This window comes from Camelina sativa, chromosome 5 (assembly GCF_030686135.1).
Source record: "Camelina sativa cultivar CO46 ecotype springtype chromosome 5, ASM3068613v1".
Taxonomy (NCBI): domain Eukaryota; kingdom Viridiplantae; phylum Streptophyta; class Magnoliopsida; order Brassicales; family Brassicaceae; genus Camelina; species Camelina sativa.
The window spans coordinates 7591772-7618130 of NC_141884.1; the positions used below are offsets into that span (position 1 = coordinate 7591772).

General features: G+C 34.3%; 4 protein-coding genes across 7 annotated transcripts; 1 reads left to right on the forward strand and 3 right to left on the reverse strand.

The window, feature by feature from the left end:
* Positions 1–10114: 10114 nt before the first annotated feature.
* On the reverse strand, positions 10115–12276 carry LOC104786083 (putative protein phosphatase 2C 28). The gene is made up of 5 exons (XM_019245771.2): positions 12185–12276; positions 12048–12092; positions 11904–11951; positions 11490–11822; positions 10115–11409 (listed from the first exon to the last, which is right to left on the reverse strand). Exons 1-5 carry the CDS (start codon positions 12200–12202, stop codon positions 11074–11076), a joined length of 780 nt encoding a protein of 259 aa, XP_019101316.1. The 5' UTR covers positions 12203–12276; the 3' UTR covers positions 10115–11073.
* Positions 12277–12660: 384 nt separating this feature from the next.
* On the reverse strand, positions 12661–16292 carry LOC104786084 (WPP domain-associated protein). 2 transcript variants are annotated; one of them, XM_010511413.3, is made up of 5 exons: positions 15900–16292; positions 13462–15711; positions 13224–13350; positions 13014–13115; positions 12661–12929 (listed from the first exon to the last, which is right to left on the reverse strand). In XM_010511413.3, the coding sequence occupies exons 2-5, from the start codon at positions 15669–15671 to the stop codon at positions 12864–12866; spliced, it is 2505 nt and encodes an 834-aa protein (XP_010509715.1). In that variant the 5' UTR covers positions 15672–15711; positions 15900–16292; the 3' UTR covers positions 12661–12863. The 2 variants fall into 2 exon arrangements, with proteins under 2 accessions (XP_010509715.1, XP_010509714.1); XM_010511412.3 differs by having other exon boundaries at positions 13462–15696; positions 15900–16213.
* A 1994-nt stretch (positions 16293–18286) lies between these two features.
* LOC104786085 (nuclear transcription factor Y subunit A-4) lies at positions 18287–20322 on the forward strand. 3 transcript variants are annotated; one of them, XM_010511415.2, is made up of 6 exons: positions 18287–18463; positions 18798–18867; positions 18959–19077; positions 19464–19547; positions 19638–19802; positions 19873–20322. In XM_010511415.2, exons 2-6 carry the CDS (start codon positions 18840–18842, stop codon positions 20083–20085), a joined length of 609 nt encoding a protein of 202 aa, XP_010509717.1. In that variant the 5' UTR covers positions 18287–18463; positions 18798–18839; the 3' UTR covers positions 20086–20322. The 3 variants fall into 3 exon arrangements, with proteins under 3 accessions (XP_010509717.1, XP_010509716.1, XP_010509718.1); XM_010511414.2 differs by having other exon boundaries at positions 18386–18523; XM_010511416.3 differs by lacking the exon at positions 18287–18463 and adding an exon at positions 18488–18617.
* Positions 20323–20645: 323 nt separating this feature from the next.
* LOC147943356 (F-box protein At3g28330-like) lies at positions 20646–21233 on the reverse strand. Its single transcript, XM_087512219.1, has one exon. It carries the CDS (start codon positions 21231–21233, stop codon positions 20646–20648), a length of 588 nt encoding a protein of 195 aa, XP_087368345.1.
* Between the last annotated feature and the right edge of the window lie 5126 nt (positions 21234–26359).

A 26359-nucleotide genomic window follows, 5' to 3' on the forward strand; every position in this document is an offset into this window, starting at 1 on the left:
TTATTCCGGTCCTAAGTCAAAAACGGACAATACATCCGACTGAACCGACCAAGAGACGCTAAGCAAAACCAGCAAGAGCAAAGGCTTCTCCGAACTAATCTCGCAAAACCAGAATGCTAATCAACTAAAGATGAGAAATTGGAGCACAAATTAGCATAGCTTCACCTCACGGTGCATTTCCGGATTGGCCACGTCGCATCTGCCATGTTGCCTCGCTTCTTAGCCGGACTGAAACCCTAAAATTGAGGAAGCTCTCAAGAACACCGACTATAAGGATGTCCTCAAATCTCGGCCACCGACACACACAGAATCCTCCCCAATAACCGGTAGACTCTAAAACCCAACTCGACCGTTAACCTCCAGAGAACTGGGATCTCTAGCAGAGAGGTTAGGTGTAGCGGAAGGGTGCGACCCAAGCCAGATCCGAACCCTGAAGCTACATAGAAAGCCGCCCGAATCAGCTTCGAACCACCACCATCAGTCTCCGGAGAGGAAAACAAGCCAAGATCTCACTCCGTAGCGTAAGCCTCCGCACCATCACGACGCAACAGTTGAGTCACTCCTCAGCACCGCCGGAGAGGAAGAGAACGATTTACCAACGACTACAACTGGAAAAAGCAAAGAAGAAGAGCAGAGCCCTCTCACACCGTCGGCGAAACCCCGGGCGTTGGATAGACAGACGAAACTCAGTCGGCGGCGGCTGGATCTAGGGTTTTTGAGAGAGAAAAGGTTTCGCCAATAATCAATTTAACATAAAGAAAACCAAACTAGTCTTCAAAACCATAATGTAATATCGTCAAAAGTCAAAACACTAGTCTCAAACAGTCAAACTGGTTTAAGTTAGATGGCTCGGATGTTTACTAAATAGAAGACAAAGTAAAAAGACTCTTTCTTTGAAGAAGACACGTACGTGGCTGGATTTGATTTTTTGTTGTTGTTGTTGTTGATGATGAAGTGAACTTAGTCGATGTTCTTAAAAATGGTCCTCGAAACACTGGCTTAATTGGAAATTGCAATAACGTAGATCAGAACGACAATTCGAAGCTTTCCTCACCACTATTACATTTTGTAATAATGATATTGTAGATTAAGAGATCTTGAATCAGTCAAAGTCAAAATCTTAAACAAGAAGACTGGTTTTGTTTGACTTATTTTGGATTACAATTAATATACTTTTGGTTCAATCTTTGGTTTATTCTAATTTCAGTTTAAACATGGTTCAGATTAAGTTTCCTATTAATCTGAATTTTGAGTTAATTTTAGGCATGAATGGTTGTTGGTTTTTAAATGAGTTTTAGATTTTGGTTTTTGTTTTTTCTTAGTTTCTGATTTTTGATGTAGATTTTAGTTTTTGCAAAATCTTGAATGGTAACTTATTTTTTTTTATGTCACACAAGATTGCTTTCATTCAATCAAACATAATAAAGTTCATACAAGCCATAGATGCATAGGTAGAGAAGCTTAACACAGAGTACAACAACATAAAGGAAAGGGGAAAACACTACACAAAAGTAGCTCAAACAAGTCGAGAAAGATTACATGGGAGCTTGGGTACCAAAGCTAAGAAGCAGAGTGGTGCAAGTGATCACACGGTTCATCGACGGGTCATCCATGGACAGGCCATTAGATGAGTTCATGGTCACTATCATCAGACTGAGTGATGTTAGAGAAGTTTTCAAGATCAAACGTCTCGCCGGCACAATAATAGATGGACTGCTCTCGCCAGCACAAGAATAGATGGACTGCTCTGCACGGCGGCAGAGAAGGGGTTGCTAGAGGTTCTATGATCTGAAAAGGTTTGTTTGAAGAGTTGTTGGTAACCACCACTCCTTGGAGCAGGGGTCAGAATGCCAATACTCTACAATTTTTGGGGGATGAAGCCAATATCCCTGAAGCTGATAAATTGTATAAGGGAAGATTCTGATCAGAGTTCAATTAAAACCCAAAGCACACTCAACCACGATCAAGTGGTGTCATCGTAGCACTTTAGGGTTGAATCCACAGAGACCAAACAATGCACTATGAAATTATATATATCAAATTAAGCTAAGGCAATGAAGAAGATTGTATTTCAAGTAACCGAACAAAACAGAAAATAAATAAGAGTTTGTAAAAATCAAGAGAAAGTATTGGGCGCAGGGAATCAATCAAGGGTTATGATCACGAAATTGGGTGATGGATTGGGATAGCTTTAGGAACCGTACTTGAACTCAAATCTCAAATATAAAACTAACCTACTGTCGCAGCATTAGTTATCTATGTAAGGAATTGAATGAACCCTAAACCGTCGTTTGAATCTAAACAATCCTAGCAAGCAATAAGTTCTAGTTTGATTATGTTCACAAGGTGCCCCAACTTCAACTATCGTTGGCTAAGGATCACCTATGTTCTTTCAAGTAATTCAACAACACTTTTGATGCCTAGATAAATTAAACCTATGATCATAAACTAGGTAGCTAATCTAGTTATCAATATTATACACTTAGTATTGTTTATATAGTGAATTTTGTGTATAAACAATTAAGTTTTAGCCAATTAAATAGTTTGTTATTATTTCCTAAGATTTATGAAACAATAAATAGAGTTTTATTATTTTGTAAACAAATCAAAACTTTTCTTTTGTTAGTTATTAGAATACAGTAGAACCTCTATAAATTAATACTCTTTAAATTAATACTCGCTATAAATTAATAAATTCTTCCGGTCCCGAGTTGGGCCGGTGTAAAAAATGACACATTTCGATAAATTAATAAGATAATATTTTTTCAGAAATCTTATGTAAAAATATGGTCCCATCAATATCATAAATTAATAATCAAGCTAATATTGATATATATATATATATATATATATATATATATATATATATATATATCTAAGAAAATCTAGTGAAATATGACTCTATTGTTGGTTCCATATTCTTGAATTTGCATTTTTATTGGAGCTCATCTCTAATCTTTTTCATTGCCGTCTTCTCAAATCGCATCCAAAAATCATGGATAATCCTAAATGCGATAATTGCTTCCTTACATGTATTTGGTTCTAAAATTACCACAATATATTCTTTGACTTCATCATTACCATGAATGATAGTAGCAATTTCTTCTAAACTCTAAACTTCTAACATTTATCATTTATATCTAAACTCTAAACTTAGCAATTACGATAGCCAAGATTATAAATTAAGAAAATTCTTTAATATTATGAATGATAACAAAAGTATCTTATTTTATAATATAATTTTTTAAAAATTATGAAAATTAAAAATCTCTTCATAAATTAATAAAATATTAATTTATTGATAAATTAATAATTATTAATTTATCGATAAATTAAAACCTCTATAAATTAATAAAATTTGGTGGTCCCGACCTTATTAATTTATAGAAGTTTTACTGTAATTAAAATATAATAGCATTTTCGTAATATGTCACATCAGAACTGGTTAAATTTTTAACAACATAGCTTAAATAAGTATATAGATATATTTTAAAAATATAAACAATGTTGTATCCTAATTTTAATATATATTTGTTATTATTAAATGATTTAGATATGTAAATATTTAATCTTAGTTTTATAAATACATTTAAGTTTTATAATTTTCTAAATAGTTTGTTATTGTTTCCTAAGATTTCTGAAACAATAAATAGAATCAGTTTAATTATTTTATTACATAATTTCGAAATAATTTTATTATTATTTTATTAAATAATTTCGAAATTATTTTATTAATAATTTCTTGTAATCTAATAAATTAATAATTACTATTTTTTGGATAATCATTTTCAGGTTACAACAAATTAATATTAAAATTCTGTTATTATATTTTGTATTAGTGGCTATTTGTGTAATATTTTACATTGAATAGGGTTATTTGTTTAAAAGGGTTGCTTAAATAAGTATATAGATGCATCACCTTTCTCAAGAGCTTTAATCTGTTGTTTTGTTCGGTTTAATCCCTAACTGTGGCCATCGTCGGGTCATAAGGTACAAATTTAATGATTCCAATGACGTTTTTGTTTGAATTCGAGAGTAGAGAGCTACATGGTGTCTTTCAGGCTTCCTCTGATGGTGCAATCAACATTAAGCCCGATGCATTCTGCTCTTCTGGCAAACAGTTTCCTGCTCAGGTACTTTTGTTCATGCCTTTCCTCCTTTGAGTTTTACTGAGTTTGTGTCAAACATTACATTTTTGCCGTGATCTCATTTTCTTAGGTCAAGTTTACTGAGAAGTGCCGTTGTAGGCCGCTTCCTGAAACCGAGTTTCGTCATGCTATTCTCGTGAAAACTACTTTACAACAACTAAGTTCAATTTTGGACTCTCGAAGGCTCAGGTGTGTGTTTAATTTTCTCCAGTAAATCTTAACATCTCTGCCTTAGTATGGTTATAGTCTCGAACTATCTTTGTGGGTTGATTTGCTTTCTTATGTGGTCTGACACTCTGTTTGGAAATGTTCAGAGGCTGTTGAAGTAAGAAAGAAGACAGATCCTGTCTGAGGGAAAACTGCACTTGTAAAAGCCACTAGAGAAGCTAATAGGAGTCTGAGATATAGAGTTGGTGATCGCTGCTTTCGGAATCTTAATGCAGGAGAAACAGATGGAGATGTTTACCGTGAGTTTCCCTTCAGAGTTACTTCTGCAGGAGAAGCCCGTGATCGTATATGCCAGCAGAAAATTATGCTTTTGAGGATGAATCTGATATTGGCGTAGAGGTTGATCCAACTAAAGGGAATGAGTACTCTGGAGACACGTCTGACGTTAACCTGAATTCTAGCTTTGGCACTGATGCTTTAACTAATAATTCTCTTGTTAATGATCGAAGAGTCCCGAAGAACCTGAGACACACTGCAAGTGGCTGGGTAGAAAACAAGTACAATGAAAAAGATGGTATCGCACATGAAAGTCTGTGGTCTGACGGCGAATCGAACACCTTAAGTTTGAGGCAGTTCCAGTGGTTTACTCCTCGTAGCATACCTCTAGACTTACCATATGGAACAAACAGAGGATATTATGACCCTTGTGAGCCTGGCTGGGATCATGGGAGATGCAACAATGACAAGCTCTAGGCATGATCTTGGACGTGATTTAATTGGCTCAGCTTCCGTTCCAGCCAACTCAATTTATGAGTTTGGAGAAGAATATATACCTGTTGGTGGTTATGTCAGTGACGCCTTGCCCTCTAAGAACTCAAACAATGATTCTGGAGAAGAATATATACCTGTTAGGTGGTGGTTATACTTATGTCAAAGCATCTCAAACTAACATTTCTCACCATCTCGTGCTGTTCGGTTTAATCCCTATTTGTGGCTATCGGGACAGAAGGTACCAATTTAATGACCTTAGATCAAGTTTTAACTCAATGGTTTTCACAACACAGATGACAAATGCTGTTGGCAAAGCCTTGTTCTCTAAAGCAGGGCAGCTTCGTGTGCCTGTTGGCTTTATGTGCATGAAGGTCTGGTTGTAGTATTCTGACCTTTGTTGTTCTCCAAAGTTGTGTGGATTACGCCAAGTACTTTCTTTAACTTATTTTGTTTTCTTTATTTAGGGTCTGGATCTGCACATTGCAAACTGTGCACAGAATTTCCAAAGACTAGTGTATTAATAGACCACGCTGGATTCTGCAAAGTACCAGAGTGAGCTGTTCTTTGCTATTTGTGGAAAAACAATCCAGTCCCCTGCAATCTATATATAATAGCAATCCGAATAAATGCCACCAAAGGTTGTGTTTTTTCAATCGTAACTTTTGGATAATTTTCCAAAAAAATCTGTAGAAAATTGAAATTATGTGTTTTACAAAAAGTTGGGATTGTTGATTGTAACGGTTTTTTTTGTAAAGTTGCAACTGTTCATTGTAGAGTTGTATCTATTCGAATATTCGTATCTTTTGAAATCTATGTGGTTTTTTTTGTAAAGTTACAACTGTTGATTGTAGAGTTGTGTCTATTCGAATATTCGTATCTTTTGAAATCTATATATATTTGTATGTTTGAACTGTTTTCATTTTCTTGCCATGACACAAAATAATATAAAATTTCAATCTAACCGGTTTTTACAGCTTTCTAAATTATTCTCTAGCATTCATTCTTTTCAAAGTAAAGAATTTTCTCTAATTCTTGATTCAACAAAAGATTTTTGAAATGATGAATCTAATTTACAAATTTTAGTTAATTTTATATATAAAAATTTAATAAAAACACCTATATATAATAGCAATCCGAATAAATGCCACCAAAAATTTTATTTTTTCAATCGTACCTTTTGGATAATTTTCTAAAAAAATCTGTAGAAAATTTAAATTGTGTGTTTTACAAAAAGTTGTGATTGTTCATTGTAACGGTTTTTTTTGTAAAGTTGCAACTGTTCATTGTAGAGTTGTATCTATTCGAATATTTGTATATTTTAAAATCTATATATATATTTGTCTGTTTGAACTGTTTTCATTTTTTTTGCCATGACACAAAATAATATAAAATTTCAAACTCAAAGGTTTTTACAGCTCTCTAAATTATTCTCTAGCATTCATTCTTTTAAAAGTAAAAAGATTTCTCCAATTTTTGATTTAACAAAAAAGTTTTGGAATGATGAATCTAATTTACAAATTTTAGTTAATTATATATATAAAAATTTAATGAAAATACCTAGATTCTTTTCCAAGAGTTCGATGAAAAACTTTTCGTTCTAATAGGTGTGTCTATTTAAATAGTCATGCTTTTGAACTCTCTTTATATATGTCTCTTCATCACTAACTAATAAGTTCGTTGAAACAAATTTTCCATTTTATTTTGAATCTAAATAATTGAATATTAATATCTAATATTTAACGTTATTCTATAATATAACTAATTATAGCAATAGAGAAACTTTATACAACTTAATATAGAATTTACAGTTGCGTCTATTTATCTTAACTTTTCATTAAAACAAATATTTTAATATTTTTAAAAAAATAATAATAACAATCTGAATAAATGAGAACTGACTTTTTGTAAAAAAATTGGTTTTATTTGTTTTTTTTTAAAACTCAAACAGTTATATTTGTTCATTGTAGAGTTGTGTCTTTTCACTATATTTTATTCATACTTTTTCATCACAACTTTTCGTTCTAATAGGTGTGTCTATTTAAATAGTCATATTTTTTGAACTCTCTATATATTTGACTCTTCATCAATAAGTAACAAATCATTGTTCGTTGATACAAATTTTTCGTTTTATGTTGAAGCTAAATAATTTGAATATTAATATCTAATATTTAATGTTATTCTATAATCTAACTAAAATTTTAGAAATGATTATAGTAATATAGAAATTTAATAAAACTTAATATATAATTTATAGTTGCATCTATTATCGTAAATTTTCGTTAAAAACTATTTTAATATTTAAAATTTATTTTATCTTGTTTTTAAAAGTTGTGTATTTTAATTTGAATTTTTCGTTGATACAGTTTCACTCATTATTAAATAATATTTATAATTACAGTTATTTAATAGATAATTACATTTACTCATTAAAACCATTAGTTCAATATTCTCAGTTATGATCACTTTTTCATAATGATTTTTTTAATTGTAGCTCTTTACCATAATTCTTCTTAAAAATATCTTATAGTTATAATACTTTAAACAATATGTTTTGCAAAATTGCGTCTATTCTACATATATTTTTTTTTGTTATAAGTTTTAATTGTGATGATTGTGTTTTTAGTAACAGTTTATATATTCAAATTATTCTATTACATTCAAATAATTTCATAACGTATAATTTTAAATTTTGAATTTAATTTATTTTATTTTCTAAAATACTTCCCCCGCGACATCGCAGGGGGTCTGAGTCCTAGTTCTTATAGTATATATTACTGATATTCATGTTTTCATCAACCTGCAGAGATGGTGAGGCAAAGCTTGCTTATACTCAACTCATGAAGCTCTCTAGATTCCCACAGGTGAAGGGAAAAAAACATTAACTTCAGAATCCGAGTTCTCTCACTAGCTAAAAATCACATATTATACGAATCTGAGGGAAGACTACTGAAACAAGCAGGTATATGTGCTCTATTCAGGATCTCAAGAACCGGCTTCCCATATCACAAAATGAAACTTCTGCATGATGAACTAACAATACAAGATCATATATGGGTTGGCTGCTTTCCATCTGCTGCAGTGACTTCCTATTTGTTGTTCTTGAATGTGGATACAAAGAAGCCAAAGAAGCTGTGACTATTATCCCAAAAGAAGCATCATCCTTGTATTTATCTTTAGAACTACATATATGTTTTTTAATTTTTTTACAATTTTGAAAATCTATCTCTTATGTGTAGTGTAGGAGGAATTCAATTACACTAATATCAGACCGTCTCTAATATGTTTACAAATTAGTAATGGCAAATCTTCTTAGGTAAGGTAAAATAGATTGGCCTTCTACTTATTCTTCTTCTTTACGTTCCCTAGTTTCAATGAGAGTTCCTGCGAGACAAAATGGGACACATGCTATAAGCTAACTCAGGACAAAATGGGAAAATTCACAGCAGAGAGTATCTCATTCTCAATCTGTGCATAGTATGATCAGTAAAATTGTTGGGCCAAAGCAAGAGTTCTGGTGAAAAAAAAATGTCAAAAAAATTATGGTCGAGTAGAAGGAATACTGCACTTTTATACAAGTTTTGAAAGATACATATTTAATATAATATTTATATAATATAAACTAAATAATTAATTTATTCAATAAATTATTAAACTCTTTTAAAAATATATAAATATATTTTGTTATATTAACTTCAAACCGCTGAAACATTATCTAGTTTAATACTAAATTACATCCATTAACTTATTAAGCATCATCTAATTTATTACTTAACTACGTCCATTAACTTATTTGTTAACTTATTAAGTATTTGCATGTGTTTTTTTATATCCTCTTTACTCGAGAATCCATTATTAATTCCAATAATAATTTTTTTTGTCCCAAAAAAATACTTCAGAATCTTCATTTAACTTCAAGGTCCAATATACATTTTAACTAATATTAAAGAGATAATTAAGTTTGTAAAAATTGTTATTGATGTTAAAATGAGTAAATGACATTTATATTTGTTTTAATTTCATCAATAAACTTTAATGTTATTCGTTCATCTATCCAAATATACGACCATAACACACACACATTATTAACGTAGTAATCATAATGTATCTTGACCTTTACAATTACGTAACTTTTTTCACGACACTACATTCCAAAACAAATGATAACATTTATTGTCGAAACTTTTATACGACGTGGACTATAACCTAGTTCAGTGATTATGTTATCCATTTCTTTGAACCTTTTCGTAATATCAAACCCAAAAATCACAAAAAAAAAAAAAAAAAAAATCTATCCATATTAAATTCTCGATTCAAATTTCTGAATCATTAGTCAACAAACACAAACAATAACATTAACCAAAAAAAAAACACAAACAATAACATTGTATTATAAAACCATATTGGAGTACCAATAAAAATACCAAAGTTTAAATATAGAAACTAACTAATAACATATATATCACGCGTAATTACACAACCCATAGACACAAAACTCACCAACCAAACAACTATGGTTAATTACACTCTCCACAATTTAGTAAAAATATATTAACTCTTATGTGTTGAAAGTCTGAAACATGTAGATGGTTGATATCATTATAATTCATCGTGAAATGATTGAAAATGTCTAATTAGGATTCTCTAATCGGAAATGTTTTTCACAGCTGCAAGGATCCCCTTAGCGTGTTCAATGAGGTGATATGATAATTTATAACTTGATCATTTGGTTAGCTAGTATCTTGAAGGCATACATGTATTAGATCACCTCAATATACTTTGTGACAGATTATATGAAGGATTCTCTGTGATACCAAACGAGAAACTGATTATTGCTTTTGGCTTGATGACCTTAACTAGATGGCTAGATGGTGATTATTTAGAATCTGAGATTATGGGGCCTATCATGTCTTTTTAAATTTATATTGAAATTTGAAGGATGGAGGTTGTGCACTTGCGGTGACTACTGTTTGCATTCGGATGGTTAAGAAAAACTAAGTAACAAGAAGAAGAAGTTTTCTGCAAAGCTGTTTCTGAAAACTCTTTATTATGACAGTGATAACTGATAAGTGATAACATACAAATGCAAGTTTTATTACTTCAGAATTCAGGTGGTAGCAGTAGCATACTGAGTTTTATTTGTATTGATGATATAGCACAAGTGTGCTGAGTAAAAAGGGAACTGTTCTGTGGAACATAGACCCTTTTAGCTTATCTCTTAACACTCTCATTCAAGTGAAGCATATGATGTGTAAGCCTTGAGGATTAAGAAAACAAATATTTTGACCCCCCTAAAGTTGAGTTCTGACTCCGCCACTGCCCACCATCATCACCTAACCGTGACGCTCTCTTCTCCCTCATTCATGTGATACCTGTCAAATAATCATTGGTTGTTTACATTATTTAGCTTTTACTTCTTTCCTTTTTTTTTTTTAATCTTGTTGACATAGTTTCCTCTTATTATTTGTTGTTCTTTCAAGTGAAGTTTTATATATATGGTTATCACTTGACTTGTAGCCTAAGTTTGCAAATAGTGTCTTACTAGTCATGGGATTCGCTTTCTTTATAGATATTTTAATTTAAGCATGATATGTAAATTATCTTATCTAGGATAGCCTTTATATCTGATGCAAATGAGTAACGACGTTGACGTATGTACGTACGTATGTCAGTATGTGACTTCTAGGAGATTCGTCGTGGAGTTTGTCTCAGCTTCGCCTGCCTACGTACCAGTGCGCATTATATTATATATCAGTTCACGACTTCACATGATGAGAAGACGTACTCGATCGACATATGGTATGGAAAGTATTTGATTTTTTTTTTTTTTTTTTAAATTCTCGTATATGCGTGGACGGGTTTAATGATATGCCCAATATGACTCATCACACAACTTTTTACCTTTTCTAGTGAATAAGTAAACCTCACAAATTTGAGGTTTTAAGTAAAAAAGACAAACCAAGGCTCTTAACTATTTGAAGATATGTGTTCAATAACCCAAAGATTGTTTAAAATCACACTCTAAGCAGAAAAAAGAAAAGAAGGGACCTGGTTCTTGGTAGACGAAGCCGCCTCTGCTCTCGACAATGTCTCTCTCCTTGTCAGGTTCGTGATCAACCGTAACTTGCTTGACTACATCACTTTCACGACACAAGATTGCTCTTGAATCTCCAACGTTTGCAACCACAATTTTCTTCCCATCAATCAATATAGCCGTCACAGCCGTGGAGCCACCTCGTGGACCTACCACGTTATGGAGAATGTAGTCGTCCGTAGACTTATATGCTCTCTTGATTGCCTTCTTAGGGTTTCTCCAAAAATCCGGCTTCAAGAAACAACAACAGAGTCTTTAAATTTTATGACAAATCCTTGAGTAAGGGAACAGTGAGTGTTTGCTTTTAAAACCTGACTCAAGATGTTATCAAATAGATGGTTCTGCAGATAATCCGCAACCTCACGGCCTGAGTGGCCATCGAATATAGCGTATAACCCAATATTGTGACCTTTAACGGTTTTGGTATCAGCTACGATGTAGTCTTCCATGCTATGACCCATTTGGCCTTTCACTAGATGGTATCCATGATCAAACTCACGTTTACAGCATCTTTCATTTTCCTCATCATCTTCAGCATTATCATCAACAACATGGTCATGACTACAATCATCATCTTCAACATCAACAATATCATCATGAGGTGTTTCTTCTTCTACACGTACGTGATCTTCTTTTTCCTGGTTCTAGATATACAAGCAAAAAAACCTTTCATCAAGTCAAATATCATAGATAGACAGATCACAAATCATGACGAGATGTGGTACCTTGAGTTTCACAGCATTCTTGAGATCTTTAGTAGCTGATCTATGCTTCTGGATACAAAATAGAGTTATACCAATAAGTTATTACGTAACAGAACTTCACTAGCTAACACCATGTTTTCATGGTGCCATTCAATTATTGATTACCTTCACAGCATGCACAAGTATTTTCTCGGGACTGTGAGTTGAGTTCTGCAAGTAGGTATCAAGAACTAAGTTACGAACAAACCCCAATAAACTTGAACGACACGAAAAAACTCACGAGACAGAAAAGATTAATTAACCTTGATGGTCTTCTTCATTATATTGCCTGAATATGAGTTTTTTTTTTTTTTTGGTGCCGTCTTACTTGAAGAACGAAGAAGAAGAAGGATCATGAAACGTTGAAGCTTTACATAGTATCGCAAGCTTGTTGGAGCGGTGCTATGATGCTGGCATCGACACGTCAGCTCCACAAATCACGCCTTCAATATGCCAACACATGTCTGCGGCCGCAACCTGAGTCTAGGACACTTTGGGGCAAACAATTCGGTTTACATCAAAGAAGACCAAATTAATCAGGACTACAACTCATCTTCTTTTACAAAAACAGAAACGACCACAAATTAAGTCATATTGGCCATAATATATTTGTATCTTTCCTTCCACTGATTGGATATTCAGAGTTACTTCTTATGATCACAAGGTATAGATTTTGCATTTGTCTTTGGTGGATCAAATTCCATAACTTGTAAGTTCAATATGTTTGATTTATCTCTCCTTAACGTAATTTAACTGTATTATAAGATTATAAAAAGATTCAGTGATCGAACATCACATATTGCGATTGCTGACAATACATTACTACATTTCCAAACCCTATCTACTAAACAAAACTAAAGATCAACAACATTAAATATCCTGAGAGATTTGTACAAAAAGGGACATAAATAAAAAAAACTAGTGTGGAAGAGATCCAACTTATCAATCTAATGGTCTCTTTGATTCTCCGCTAAGTTCTCTCCGGACAAGCTTCAAGATCTCAATGATCTGCAGAGTCATAAGTATAGTCCGATTATAAAAATCAATCTTAAATAGAAAAGGAGGTAATGTGTAGAAAGAGAGAACGCTTACGCCAGGGTAATGTTTTAGGATTGGAGAGTAATGATCGAGAGCTATATATATTTTCTCAAGAAGATCTAAGAGAGTTTCAACCTCATCTCCAAGAAGATCAACCTGTGATTCAACAACCATACACACATTATTTTTGAATCCAATAACAGTTTGCATAGCTACTACTGCATGTAAAAGTATTAAGCTTGCGACAAGAGCAATCATACTCACCTCGGCCTCGGCCTTCTGGAGGTCAGAACACTTCTTCTCCAGCCGTTGCTTGTACGACGATGCTTTCCCCTTGACTTCATTGATTTGATGTGACAGATCACACAATTGACTCTGCATGTTTTTCAACCTAAGTCCCGAAAAATTTCTCACACTATTAGTATATGCATGCTGTTGAACCAAGGATAAAGTACTTGTATATCCATGTCTAAAGATAAAGAAAGCAACAGAGATAAAATACCTAAAATTCGTTTTTTGCGTCTTCTCCGTAATCAAACCCTCTAAAATGTCGAACCCTTTTATCAACTTAGGAGGAACCACCAAGTCCAGAGACACAAGATGCTTCTCTAGTGTCTCTTTCTCTGCTTTTGCCACTGATAACTTCTCCTCTGTTTTCCTTTTCTCATTTTTGATTTCCTTCAAACCCTCTCTTGCTAACTCTAACTCTTCTCTTAAATTGGATATCTTTGTCTCATAACCTTCTATTTTCTCTAACTCCCGTGCTGAAACAACTCTCAGTGCTTCATTTTTATCCTGAATCTTTGTTTCTTGCTGTTCTATCTGTGATTTCAGATCGTTAATCTGTTGAGAGACTAACTCAAATCTCTTTCTCTCTGTAGCCAAGCTATTCTCAGCTGTTTGGATTAAATTCTCCTTCTCCTTGACGAGACACCCCAGCCTATGCATCTCCACTTCCAGTCTTTCCTTGTCAACCATCTCTGATCTCAGAGTTTCTTCTTTTTCTGTTACATGCATGTTCAACTCTACGATTCTCTGATGAGCTTCCTTCAAGGTTTCTCTGCATATGACTGAACAACACTCTTCCATCATGACGGCCTCGACACAAGAGTCTTCAAATTCATTCTTCCTTTCACGGGCTTCTTTACTCGCAAGATCTTCCAGTATCAACTCATATGCATCTTTCAACATACAGTACTCTAAATCTGTCTCCTGTTTTGCACATTTCATCTGGCCCACTAACTCTGTCACAAAACACCCATAAACATCTTTATAAATAGAAGCTTCAACACAAGAATCCTCAACATCTGATTCGAGCTTTCGGATCAACTCTTGATGATCTGCCTCAGCTTGGGAAAGCTGTGACATCTTCTCAGCAGCATCTGAAAGTGAATCTTTCAGTTGACGATTTTCCAGAAGAAGAGAATCCACTTGGCGTTTGACATCAGCATCGTGCTTACCCTCAGACACCAACTTTTCATCTTCCATCAAAATCTTATCCAATTTAGAGATGACAAATGGGATCTTCTTTTTCAGCGCCTCTAGCTCCTTATCCTTCCCCACAAAAGAAAAAGAACCCCTTTCCTGTAAATTCAAATACTTGCGCTTATAGGTAAAACATTGCTCTGTCATGTTTTGTATTTCATAATCATGGTCTCTCTTCATTTTATTCATCTCGATCTTGAAGTGACTGATCAAATCCTCCCGTGACAGGTGCTTTAAAGTCTCATTATTCTCCGGCATTAAGTCAATAGAACTCTCTTCATGCTTACCATTATCCTTAACTAAAGAAACTGAACCAAGGCTTCCCGACATCTTTCGGTGCAACTTCTCCACTCTTTTCCGGTCCCCTTCCTCCCCTGCCTCAATGTCCCCATTTTCATGATCCAAAAGCGATTTACGAATCGCCTCTAGTTCCTGACGCAGACCAGTAATCTCTTTGATATTCCCAAGTATCAGACTTCTATTACCACCAAATTCAGCTTTTTGGTCCAACAATCTCTGTTCATACTCATCCCTGAGACTCCGAACAAAGCTAGTCACCACTGCAGTTTCAATCTCTTTTTGACAATCATGCTCATGCTGCAACGAGGAAGGGACTTCCATATCATTCCTCCGCTTCACCACAGTCTCTAGAATGCTCTTCAAGGATTCAAGCATTTTATCAACAGTTTTGGACCTGGTCTCATGCAGACTGCTGTCTAAACCCAATTTCTCATCCAGGTTGGCGCCTGATCCATTGATGTGAATATACTCTCTCAAATTGGTGAGTTCTTTAACAAGCATCATCAACTGTTTTCTCGCTTCATTTTTAAGACTGCCTAAAGACCCCCGAGTAAGTTCATCTGGAGTATCCAAACACGCCTTATCATGCACCAAAGGTGATTCATTCTCTTCAGAACCCACATGGTACAGAAGCAACCTCTCCTTAATCCTAGACAACTCGAGGTCTTTCAAAGCAATCTTCTCAGCAGCCTCAGACTCAATAGCAGTAACCATTCCCCTAATAATGGAGTCGCTGACAGCTCTTGAGATAGTCAAACGGTCATTTATATCCTCCCAGTAAGAATCTAAATCCTCGAGGAAATCAACATCAGGATTCTCATTCTCTTTTAAAAGACCATTAATCTCAAGTGCTGATGATGATGATAAACTGTCATCATGAAACTCTAAACTACCATTCTCAGCCGCCATCACAACCTCTTCCTCCATAAAACCACTCTTTCTCTCAATAGCCCTAAGGGAGGGATTCCTTTAGTAACAATTCCAATAAAAAAAATCAAAACTTTACAACACTGGAATTAACAAAAGGTTCCTGGTTTCTTAATCAAGACCAATTCCATAAGAAACAGGAGGAACCCATCTAATGAATTGAGATATTACAAATCCTAGAAAAATAAAAATCAAAATTTAACGGGCATAAGGGAGAAGCAAACTTACAAGTAGCTTTGAGAAGAGCTAACACAGCTTCGATTTCAACGGTTTCTTCGGTTGCAGCGTTTTAGGGTTTCCGAAGAAAACGCATAGAAAAGGGGAGAAAAGGGGAGAAAAGGCGAAAGAGAGGCGCGTACGACACCTGAGAGAGACCGGAGCGGGAGACTCCGAGATTCTCGAGAACAGAGCTAAGTGCCAGCTCCTTTTCTTGATTTTACCAAAATGCCCCTCTAATTTTTGTCTTTTGTATTCACACTATCACTAATGTATGTTGTATATTATTCTGTGTTTGACTCTTAACATTATTTTTTTTTGTTCATGAAAGATGAAATATAGTAAAAGCCTGTTTAAATCGGTCTAGCTCATTCCAACAAATTAAGTTCATCATGGATTGTGTATATGTTTTTGTGAGTTGGAAGCAATCCATTAATTTCAAAGTTCAATATTACTTACTTAATTGGGTTAAATAAAAATTTAATGGTGCAACTTATATCATATAGTATGATTGATATAATTTTAATATTCATTAAAATGTGTTGGTAAAACTTAATTTTATGCAAATTCGACAGAATTTTGGTTAACTTATAGTAATGATCAGTAGATATCATAATCATTAAGGTTCTACCTAATACAAAATCATTGTAGTCCTGTCCACCTAATCCAATAATTATGTTATCTAAATTCTTTTAAAAGAGTACTAATAAAAGGTGTCCCAGACTTGAACCAATCCAGCCATAAATATATATATATATATATATATATATATATATATATATATATATATATATATTTTTTTATTTATTTTTTCGTCTAAACTCCATATACTAGTTCACGGTTGAGAACTCTCTTCTAAAGAGAGCCAATGAGGAACCGTCGAACTTACATGGGAAAAACATAATCTGCGACCTCTTGCACATTTCGCAAGATGATCAGCAGAAGTATTACCACTACGAGGGATATATCTAATAATCAATGAAGAAAATAAGATCCTGTAATACAGAAAATCCTTCATCTCTACTGCAAATTTGAAATTTATATTTATTTATAACTTCTCTTTTGGAATTCTAACTCTCTTTTGGTCTATACATTTTCGTAGCCTCTTTGATAAATATTGTTTGTGTAGTATGAAACTTTCAATTTATTTTTGATTTCAGAAGATAATTTAAAATTTATATTCCAGATCTATATTTTGGATAATATGTCTAGATTTTTTTTTTTGTGAAAATGGTTGATATTGAAATATTGAAGATATATAGTGTGATATTAGTATAAGGATTTAAATGAATTTGTTGGTAGTTTTAGTTAGTAAATTCCCTCACATCTGTAGATGTTTGAAACTCTATATTTCTATATTTCATAGATTTTAGATGCAATTGAAAAAAGAAGAAAATGAGAAAACGTTGATTTGAAACTAAAAGCATTGGACATAACATGTTCAAGAAGCTTACTTTAGAGTTTGGAAATATGGAACTAGGCAAAACAACACTTGATCCATAGTTCGATTCTTAAATTAACAGTTAGTAAAGAATATCTCATCCTTATCTTTATTTCTATCCATTTGATGTATTTTGTCTCATTTCTATTTATTTTTTGTTTACTTTTTAATAATTTTAAGTTTATATCCCTTTCAAAGAAATAATAACACTACAAAAGATGGAAAAAAAAATGCCTTAACAATATTATCTAAGTTATATAGTTTCAAATCACAATGATTTAAATATTTTGTAAAATCACAGAAAATTACGGTAGAATTTTTGAACAATTCTTTCACTGATGTTATATGTGTTATATGTGAATGAACGACTGTTTCGTTTAATTTACAGTTTTACACCAGGTTAACTAGTTAAGTAAGTAGTTAACCGGTAGTGATGCTCAATTCTTCTTTTGCTTTTAATATGTTTATATAATATAGTTCTTTTTGTTGAATCATCGACCAGGATATATAGATTATGGTTAGGGTGTAGTGTTGTTAAAATCCTTCTTTCAAGTTTATCTCACTCGTCTAAAAAAGGTTTTGTTTCCATACCGTGTACCGAAATCAAACCAATCAAAATTCACACTCGGTTTAATTGTCTCTAAAATTCGAACAAAACCAAAAGCGAAACGGAAGAATCTTCGGTTTCGATACCGACGCTTCTTCGATGACTCACGAGTGTGGGGGCAACGGGCAGAAGTTGGGTCAAGCAAAAAAACTAGTGGAGTTGAACAAATGAGAACATTATTCGGGCAGCTTTTTCAGATCTGCCCGTCTTTACCTACAATCTCGATCGCTGTCTCGCCACTTGTCCTCATTGTATTTGCCTCCTTTTTACTATTGCACGTCCTGTCGTTTTTCGCTCATACTCATTTGAGTTGACCTATCAGCAGTGAGAGTGGGGACTCGTTGAGTATTCAAACGCATAAACGGCAAGATGTTTGTAAGTACTGAAGAAAAACGCTCTGAAGTGTAGAGGCTTTGACATGAAAACGACAAGCAGGGTTTCTTTGGGTTTAGGCCTCTGTTCGTCATTTCGTCTTCTTCCTACATTAGAAACAAAAAAAAGACCAGACCTTTAACGATTTTTCTGAGGGTAAGATCCAGAGATTGATTGAATCAGCTTAATATTTTCTTTTTTAAAAATAAAATTCAGGTAACTCCTTTTGTTCTTTTTTCCCACCAGATTTTTGAAATTTTCTAGCCTTTGTACTGTATCATCTCGTTTCTTGTATAAATGGTTTTGCTGTGTAAGTTGGGTTCTGAAATTAGAGGTTAAAGATTGGTTTTTTCCTGTTCTGTGTTTGGTTTAGATTGTAGGGTTGCGATTGTATTGTGCTTGGATTCTCTGAAAATGATGGCAATCTTGTTTTATGATTTTGGGATGTTTTTGGTTACTGACTTTTGTGCTTTTGTTATTGTTGTTTCAGTTTTGTTCCTGGAAGCTATAACTAAGGACAGTCACATGAAACATGACTTCTTCAGTTCATGAGCTTTCTGGTTTTGTCTCTCTTTCTGAAACATCCCGTCTTCTTATGCTCTCTTCTTTAAACGTTTGTCTTCCTAACTGATTCTTGTGTTGGTTGGTCAGATAAGAATGATAGTCATGGGAAGCAAGAAGAACGTCCTGATTCCCAAACCCGACCATCGGTTCCTTCAGGACGAAGTTCTGAATCTATTGATACAACCTCTGTCTACTCAGAGGCCGTGGTAATTTCTCTAAACCAAAATCTCAAGAATTTGATCTTGATTCTGTTATAAGATGTTTGGTGTAATCATGCTTTCTGTTATTAGATGTTTTGTGTTTATAGTTTCACTCTTTTTCTATGCTTACAAGTGTTTCTCTTGTTACTTACAAAAGCCTAAATCTCGACTTTTGCTTCAAGCAGGAAGGTTTTGACTTCTTTCGTCCCATGATTATTATCACCTTTTCTGCTAATATTAGACTTGGTGACGAATGTAAACTTTGAAAACAAGGCTTGAGATAGTAATGATTCCAAATTTCCAAGGAATGCTAAGCTTTTCATTATTCTCTAGTTGAGAACTGAGATGCTAATGTTTTTTTTTGTTTTTTGTGTGTGTGGTTGGTGTTGAAGGCACATGGGCTCTACCCGTATCCAGATCCTTACTACAGAAGCGTCTTTGCACAGCAACCGTATCTTCCACATCCCTATCCTGGGGTATGTATTATTATTACTCCTCCCCAATGTCAGGTTCTTAATATTGAAAATTTGCTTCTGTTTTATTGAAAACACATTTTTTGTTGTCAGGTACAATTGCAGTTAATGGGAATGCAGCAACCAGGGGTTCCATTACAATGTGATGCAGTCGAGGAGCCTGTTTTTGTAAACGCAAAACAATACCACGGTATACTCAGGCGCAGGCAATCCCGGGCAAAACTCGAGGCACGAAATAGAGACATTAAGTCAAAGAAGGTGAACTCCTTGGCAGGTTGAACCTGTAAATTCTTTAGTTGATTCCTTTCTAACATGTTCTTGTTTTCAGCCGTACATGCATGAATCTCGGCATTTACATGCTATAAGACGGCCAAGAGGATGTGGTGGTCGGTTTCTCAATGCCAAGAAGAAAAATGGAGAGCACAAGGAGGAGGAGGGGGAGGAGGAGGAATCCTCTGATGAGAACACTTCAGAAGCAAGTTCCAGCCTCCGGTCGGAGAAATTAGCCATTGCTGCTTCTGCTCCTAATGGTAGATCTTGAGTAAGGTTCCTGCTGGACAACCACAGTTTAGGTTCTGTTTTTGGGTGGATGTTTGTCTCAGAGCATCATCGTCTTTAGTGTTGTTTTTGGACATCTCTGTGTATAGGTTATTTGCTAGGGTTACGTTGTTTTAGTGATTAGAAATAATACAGAGCAAAGAAATGAAAAGTGTGATTGAAATTATTGCTGTACCAAAATGATTATTATTTTTTTGGAATATGACTCATGTTTTGGAAAGTATACTATTAATGTAACTTTGTTTGGTATGAATTTGATGATAGATTTAGAGTCAACAAAATTGCGCTATAGATTTAGTAGTATCAAACTTGATAACTTATGACTCCGAGTTAAAAAGTACCTGTTTCCTAGAAGCCTATGAAGGCGAAGAAGCTCAAAATAAACGAAACACCATTTGTCCTTACACCATATTTTTTTTCCAAATCAGAGAAAATAAAATAAATAAAAGAACAGAAATGGTCAAAATAAACGAAACACCATATGTCCTAGACCTTGTCCTCTAGCATAGGGAAGTAAGTTGAAATCAAATAAGAAACAATTCACTATGATGGCGAGGAAGGGATCCGATGCAGCCACCGCGGGAGAACAAAACTCCAAGTAAATGGTATAAAGAGGTTGTACTTGGTATCCTTGTGCCATTCTCCGCCAAAACTGAGAGTGCTACCGTCGCTGCTACGTTCCAAGTTGTTATGAACCTTAAATTGTCCATGGTAAAAATTAGTAGATGCAAAAGTTCCAAACGTCTCGCTCCACAGGTATATTGTATTACCATCAAAAGGGTTTATGGTTAAGGGGTCAAAAAGGGGATTGACCGTGAGGGCTTTAGAAACTAAGTGCCATTCCTCGTTCTCTAGCTTCCACAAATATAACATAATCCGTTCGTTTGCATAGACGTAGTTGGCATACATGAGATAGCCCTGACAAATGGAGCAACATCTTGCACGTATCTCATTGTGTAGCTCTCCATTAGGGAGATGTATAACTCGGTATCCATAAGAGTCATCAGCGTACAAATCATGGGATACAATAGCAAACTCACGAGAATAGACATTGGGGTAGTCAGAGTTAAAGGCGAACCAGTAAATGTTTCCGTTGATGGTAATGGGATTGATGTCAGCCACATTGTGCATATGGGGACGATATCGGAAAGTCTTGAAAGTCCACAAACCCGTCTCAGATGGTAGGTTTAGAGTAAAAGGGTTAGAGTATATAAGACCTGGACAAGAGAAAAAGGGTTAGAGTAACATATTACAAGAGGAAAAGGGTTAGAGTAAGACCTGGACAAGAGACACAGACAGAAAAATTAAAAGAAGAAGAAAAGGAAAAAAAACCACTTACGACCATTCAAGAATCACATCGCAATGCTCACAACCATTCAAGACTAAGATGTCTCAAGGTTCAACCAACTGTTCCTTGTATTCTACCAAAAAAAGAAACGAAGCTGATATACAGCAATATGTTGTCAAAAAGGTCCTGCCTCCTTCCTATATGTATTTGCAACAGCTAAAGGAAAGAAAATACAAGTCTTACGTACCATTATATGCATTCCTATATGTATTTGCAAGAGCTATACGTTTGCAGCAGCTAAGAGAATCAAGAATATTGAAAGAAATCAAACAAGAGAGGCGTACCTTTGTAAGAGGAAAAGGGTTGGAGTAAGACTCGGACAAGAGACACAGACAGAAAAAATAAAAGAATAAGAAAAGGAAAAAAAACCACTTATGACCATTCAAGAATCACATCGCAAGGCTCACAAGTCACAACCATTCAAGATTAAGATGTCTCAAGGCTCAACCAATTGTTCCTTGTATTCTACCAAAAAAAGAAACTAAGCTGATATACAGCAATATGTTGTGAAAAAGGTCTTGCCTCCTTCCTATATGTATTTGCAACAGCTAAAGGAAAGAAAATACAAGTCTTACGTACCATTATATGCCTTCCTATATGTATTGGCAAGAGTTATATGTTTGCAGCAGCTAAAGGAAAATACAAGTCTTACATACCATTATATGTATTTGCAAGAGCTATACGTTTGCAGCAGCTAAAAGAATCAGTTGTGTACCCATATCTTCCGGTTCTATATATGTTCATTGGCTCCTCCTATTCACTGGATCCCCATCTGAGCTCTGAGATTACTGGTTCCTACACACTAGCAAAGGTCATATGTCCTCAGAACTTCAATTCCCCACTCATTGCCCTGTAGCTCCGCGCTGCTGTTTTGCAGAATTCAGTTGAGTTGATCTGAAAGTTGATGATTCATGAGCTTGAACCTCCTTATCAGCTGCTGAACCACATAGTTCCCAAACTCGTGTCTGATTAGAAGGTCAAAGTCTGGACTAAGCTGAGTGCATATGAAGATGCAGCCAAGGGGCTCTGCTTTGTCCAAGCAAGCTTTGACCACCCATATGTTTGATCTTTTTGTACAAAAATGGATCGAAAGTTTTTTTATAGAATAGTTTTAGTTAGTAAGTTATTTACACATTTATGTTTGTCTGAAATAAACTAATTTACATATAACATGTCCCATTATACTTTCACAAGTATCTTTATAAAAATTATGTACTTCATTTTCTAGCCATAGACTGTGTTTATAATGTAGAGATTTTGATGCTAATAACTATTTCCTAATGTGAGTTGTACAGTGTATACAGAGAAAGAGACTAGAAGAAAAAATCGTAAAATTGAAATCAACTCGGTATCTATTCAGCTCTTCTCGATCGATAGATCATATATACACTGATCATCATACCATAATCAACTATTGTTATCTAACTTGGTTGAGATGGTTGAGATATACAGATTTTAAGTAACAAACATTTAGTTATCTTCATTTCCTATTTTCCATTTGAAACAAACATATTAATCGTTGGATATTTGACATATATGTTCCTTTATTATTATTATTTTTTTTTTTTTGTAGGGTAAGAATATTAGTGATTTTGGTTATTTTTGAATCTTATAATTTTTTGTGTGTGTGTGTTGGTGTTGAAGGCACATGGGCTCTATCCGTATCCAGATCCTTACTACAGAAGCGTCTTTGCACAGCAACAGTATCTTCCACATCCCTATCCTGGGCTGGGGTATGTATTATTACTCCTCCCCTATGTCGGTTTCTTCATATTTAAAATTGCTTCTGTTTTGTTGAAAAAAGTTTTTTTTTGGTCAGGTACAATTGCAGTTAATGGGAATGCAGCAACCAGGGGTTCCATTGCAATGTGATGCAGTAGAGGAGCCTGTTTTTGTCAACGCAAAACAATACCACGGTATACTCAGGCGCAGGCAATCCCGGGCAAAACTCGAGGCACGAAATAGAGACATTAACTCCTTGGCAGGTTGAACCTGTAAGTTCTTTAGTTGATTCCTTTCTAACATGTTCTTGTATTCAGCCCTACATGCATGAATCTCGGCATTTACATGCTATAAGACGGCCAAGAGGATGTGGTGGTCGGTTTCTCAATGCCAAGAAGAAAAATGGAGAGCAGAAGGAGGAGGAAGAGGAGGAGGAATCCTCCGATGAGAACACTTCAGAAGCAAGTTCCAGCCTCCGGTCGGAGAAATTAGCCATTGCTGCTTCTGCTCCTAATGGTAGATCTTGAGTAAGGTTCCTGCTGGACAACCACAGTTTAGGTTCTGTTTTTGGGTGGATGTTTGTCTCAGAGCATCATCGTCTTTAGTGTTGTTTTTGGACATCTCTGTGTATAGGTTATTTGCTAGGGTTACGTTGTTTTAGTGATTAGAAATAATACAGAGCAAAGAAATGAAAAGTGTGATTGAAATTATTGTTGTACCAAAATGATTATTATTTTTTTGGAATATGAACTCATGTTTTGGAAAGTATACTACTAATGTAACTTTGTTTGCCTGTTTGGTATGAATTTGATGATAAATTTCTCATAGAATCACACCAAAATCAGAGCTACCACATCACAGCTGCCTGTCTATGACACTATAAAGAGTCAAAATTGCGCTATAGATTGTTTATAAAGTTGAAGCAATATATTTGACGGATAAGGATAAGTGATAACCTATTCCTAAACTTAATGGGTATGTGAAATGCATTCCGGACTCATGAAGTGGACTATCACTATGCTCACTTTCAAAGTGTGCCCATTAAACACATTGCATATACGAGTACGACCATGACATACATAATTTTTCAATCGCAGTTTTCTTATATATACGCGGTGTTGCTTGTGTTTTCGAATTGTTGTATAGTTCTGTTTTAGTTTTGTCAAATCCTTCAACCTTTACACATCACTTTTTAATTATTTTATGACCGCATATAAACTTAAGAACTAAAATAGAAACTAAAATATAAACTTAGAATTTAAATTGTGACATAGTAGTAGAAACATGGTAGTACAAATCACTAAACTACAAACCTCATTTGTTTAAATAAAATAAAAGATTCACCAATTTTTTTTTTAAAAAGAGTACAAATTTTCTAATGTCATTTTTAGAGATTTGGTTTTAGTTCGACGAAACTTTGTTTGGATTGAATGTTTTAAGATATAGTATATTAGTATATTGGTATATAGATATGTTCGAATGAATTTGGCACATAGATACGTACATCGATCGTATTAGTTGGTTCGTTCTAGGAAGAAGGTATAATATTCTTATATAGTTTGCCACTTTTAATATGTGCACTAAGCATAATCATTTCATTTCCAGACAATTTATATGTCTGAAGTCATGTTTTGTTCTCTTGCGCCTTTTCCATTATTTCTTTTTATATAAACCTTAATTTAACAAGGTTCCTTAAGAGCATTGCTTTGATTTTCAGACAGCTTCTGGCTGAAGTTTGGGTTGTTGGCTTGCGCTTTAGCTACTGTCTCTTTGGAGTTTACAAGTTGATGTAAAATCTTCGAAGACTTTTTAAAACATAGTAACCAACGTATGTATAAAATAATGACTGACACATCACACATGCGTTTCCTTCTCTAGCCTCTATATATGAAGGAAATTTTTTTGACTTACCTTAATAGCAAACAATTACTACTATATGAAAGTTCTCATAAGCTTAAAACATACGTATATGTTCACAGAATCACAGATCATGTCAAAGTCATACCATGAGACGTACGTTTTCTTCTGATCAAAATTTGGCACATAAGTGTGTAATCATATGTTGGTGTTGTTCTCATGGGTTCTTCCTAGATTCGTGTCCGACTTCCATGTAATGAACAGAGTAATGGTGGTTGTTGGTTCGTGCCTGCAGTACTTACTCACTGGGGGCCGGCTTCCATTAATATCAGTTTTTGTGATGTTAACCGCATTTGGAAATTAATGAATTTTAATCTCACGCTTCATTAGTACGTATTCAGTGGAATGGTTTTAATCTCTTAACAATTTCTTTAGGCGCAGTAATAGTGAATTTATGAATTCTTAAGATTTGAAAAAGAATCCTTTTAGAAAAGGTTTTAAAAAAGGTTAAAATATAATGTTTAATGATTAGAAAATATATATAACAAAATATTTTGGGAATGTTTTCAAATGGCGACTGCAGCATCAAAAGATCTATGCGTTGTTGGTAAGGTCACATACACGCATATGCACTGAGTGGTTTCCGTGTGTGAACAAAAATGTATGGTTCATATGCGTGGTGTGTGCGAAGATGTATAACTCGTATCATATATAAATAGGGAATGATTGCAGGAAAGTTTTATTGGAAAAGAGAGCATAGTATGATGCATTTTTCTTCTTCTCAATGGCTTTGTGTAGTGTGGGACTAACATATGAATAGGTCTACTACATTCCTTTAGCTATAGGCCGCTTCCCTTTTCATCAAGCCACCACTATTTCAAGCTGTTTTTTCTTTCAAAGCACTATTCCAAACTATTGGCATATATAGCGATTTTGTGTTATATTGGTATTAAAAAAAGTTGTACTTAGATCTCTAATTTTGCTAGAACTCGGATTCTGACTTGTAAGTTGTATATATACATATCACAATTATTTGTCCCGTTACATTTTTTTTTTCTTGATAAAATGTCCCATTATATTTTACAAGTATCTTATTAATGTACTTCATTTTCTAGCCATAGACTGTTTAGAATGTAGAGATTTTGATGCTAATAACTATTTCCTAATGTGAGTTGCACACACAGTGTGTACATAAAAAGATACTAGAAGGAAAATTAAAAATTGAAATCAACTCGGTATCTCTTGTTCAGCTCTTCTCGATCGATAGATCATATATATACTGATCCATCATACCATAATCAGCTATTGTTATCTAACTTGGTTGAGATAT

Coding starts and splice junctions, on each gene's coding strand:
- LOC104786083 (XM_019245771.2), bottom strand. Junction 11,952..12,047: donor TACTTGTGCATGCTGTGAAG/GTAATCAATAAT, acceptor TTTTGTATCCAG/AAGCATAGATCAGCTACTAA. Junction 11,410..11,489: donor TTGATAACATCTTGAGTCAG/GTTTTAAAAGCA, acceptor TGTTTCTTGAAG/CCGGATTTTTGGAGAAACCC.
- LOC104786084 (XM_010511413.3), bottom strand. CDS start 15,671: ATGGAGGAAGAGGTTGTGATGGCGGCTGAGAATGGTAGTTTAGAGTTT. Junction 13,351..13,461: donor ACGCAAAAAACGAATTTTAG/GTATTTTATCTC, acceptor TTCGGGACTTAG/GTTGAAAAACATGCAGAGTC. Junction 13,116..13,223: donor TCCAGAAGGCCGAGGCCGAG/GTGAGTATGATT, acceptor GTTGAATCACAG/GTTGATCTTCTTGGAGATGA.
- LOC104786085 (XM_010511415.2), top strand. CDS start 18,840: ATGACTTCTTCAGTTCATGAGCTTTCTG. Junction 19,078..19,463: donor CTGTCTACTCAGAGGCCGTG/GTAATTTCTCTA, acceptor TTGGTGTTGAAG/GCACATGGGCTCTACCCGTA. Junction 19,803..19,872: donor GAGACATTAAGTCAAAGAAG/GTGAACTCCTTG, acceptor TCTTGTTTTCAG/CCGTACATGCATGAATCTCG.
- LOC147943356 (XM_087512219.1), bottom strand. CDS start 21,233: ATGCACAATGTGGCTGACATCAATCCCATTACCATCAACGGAAACATT.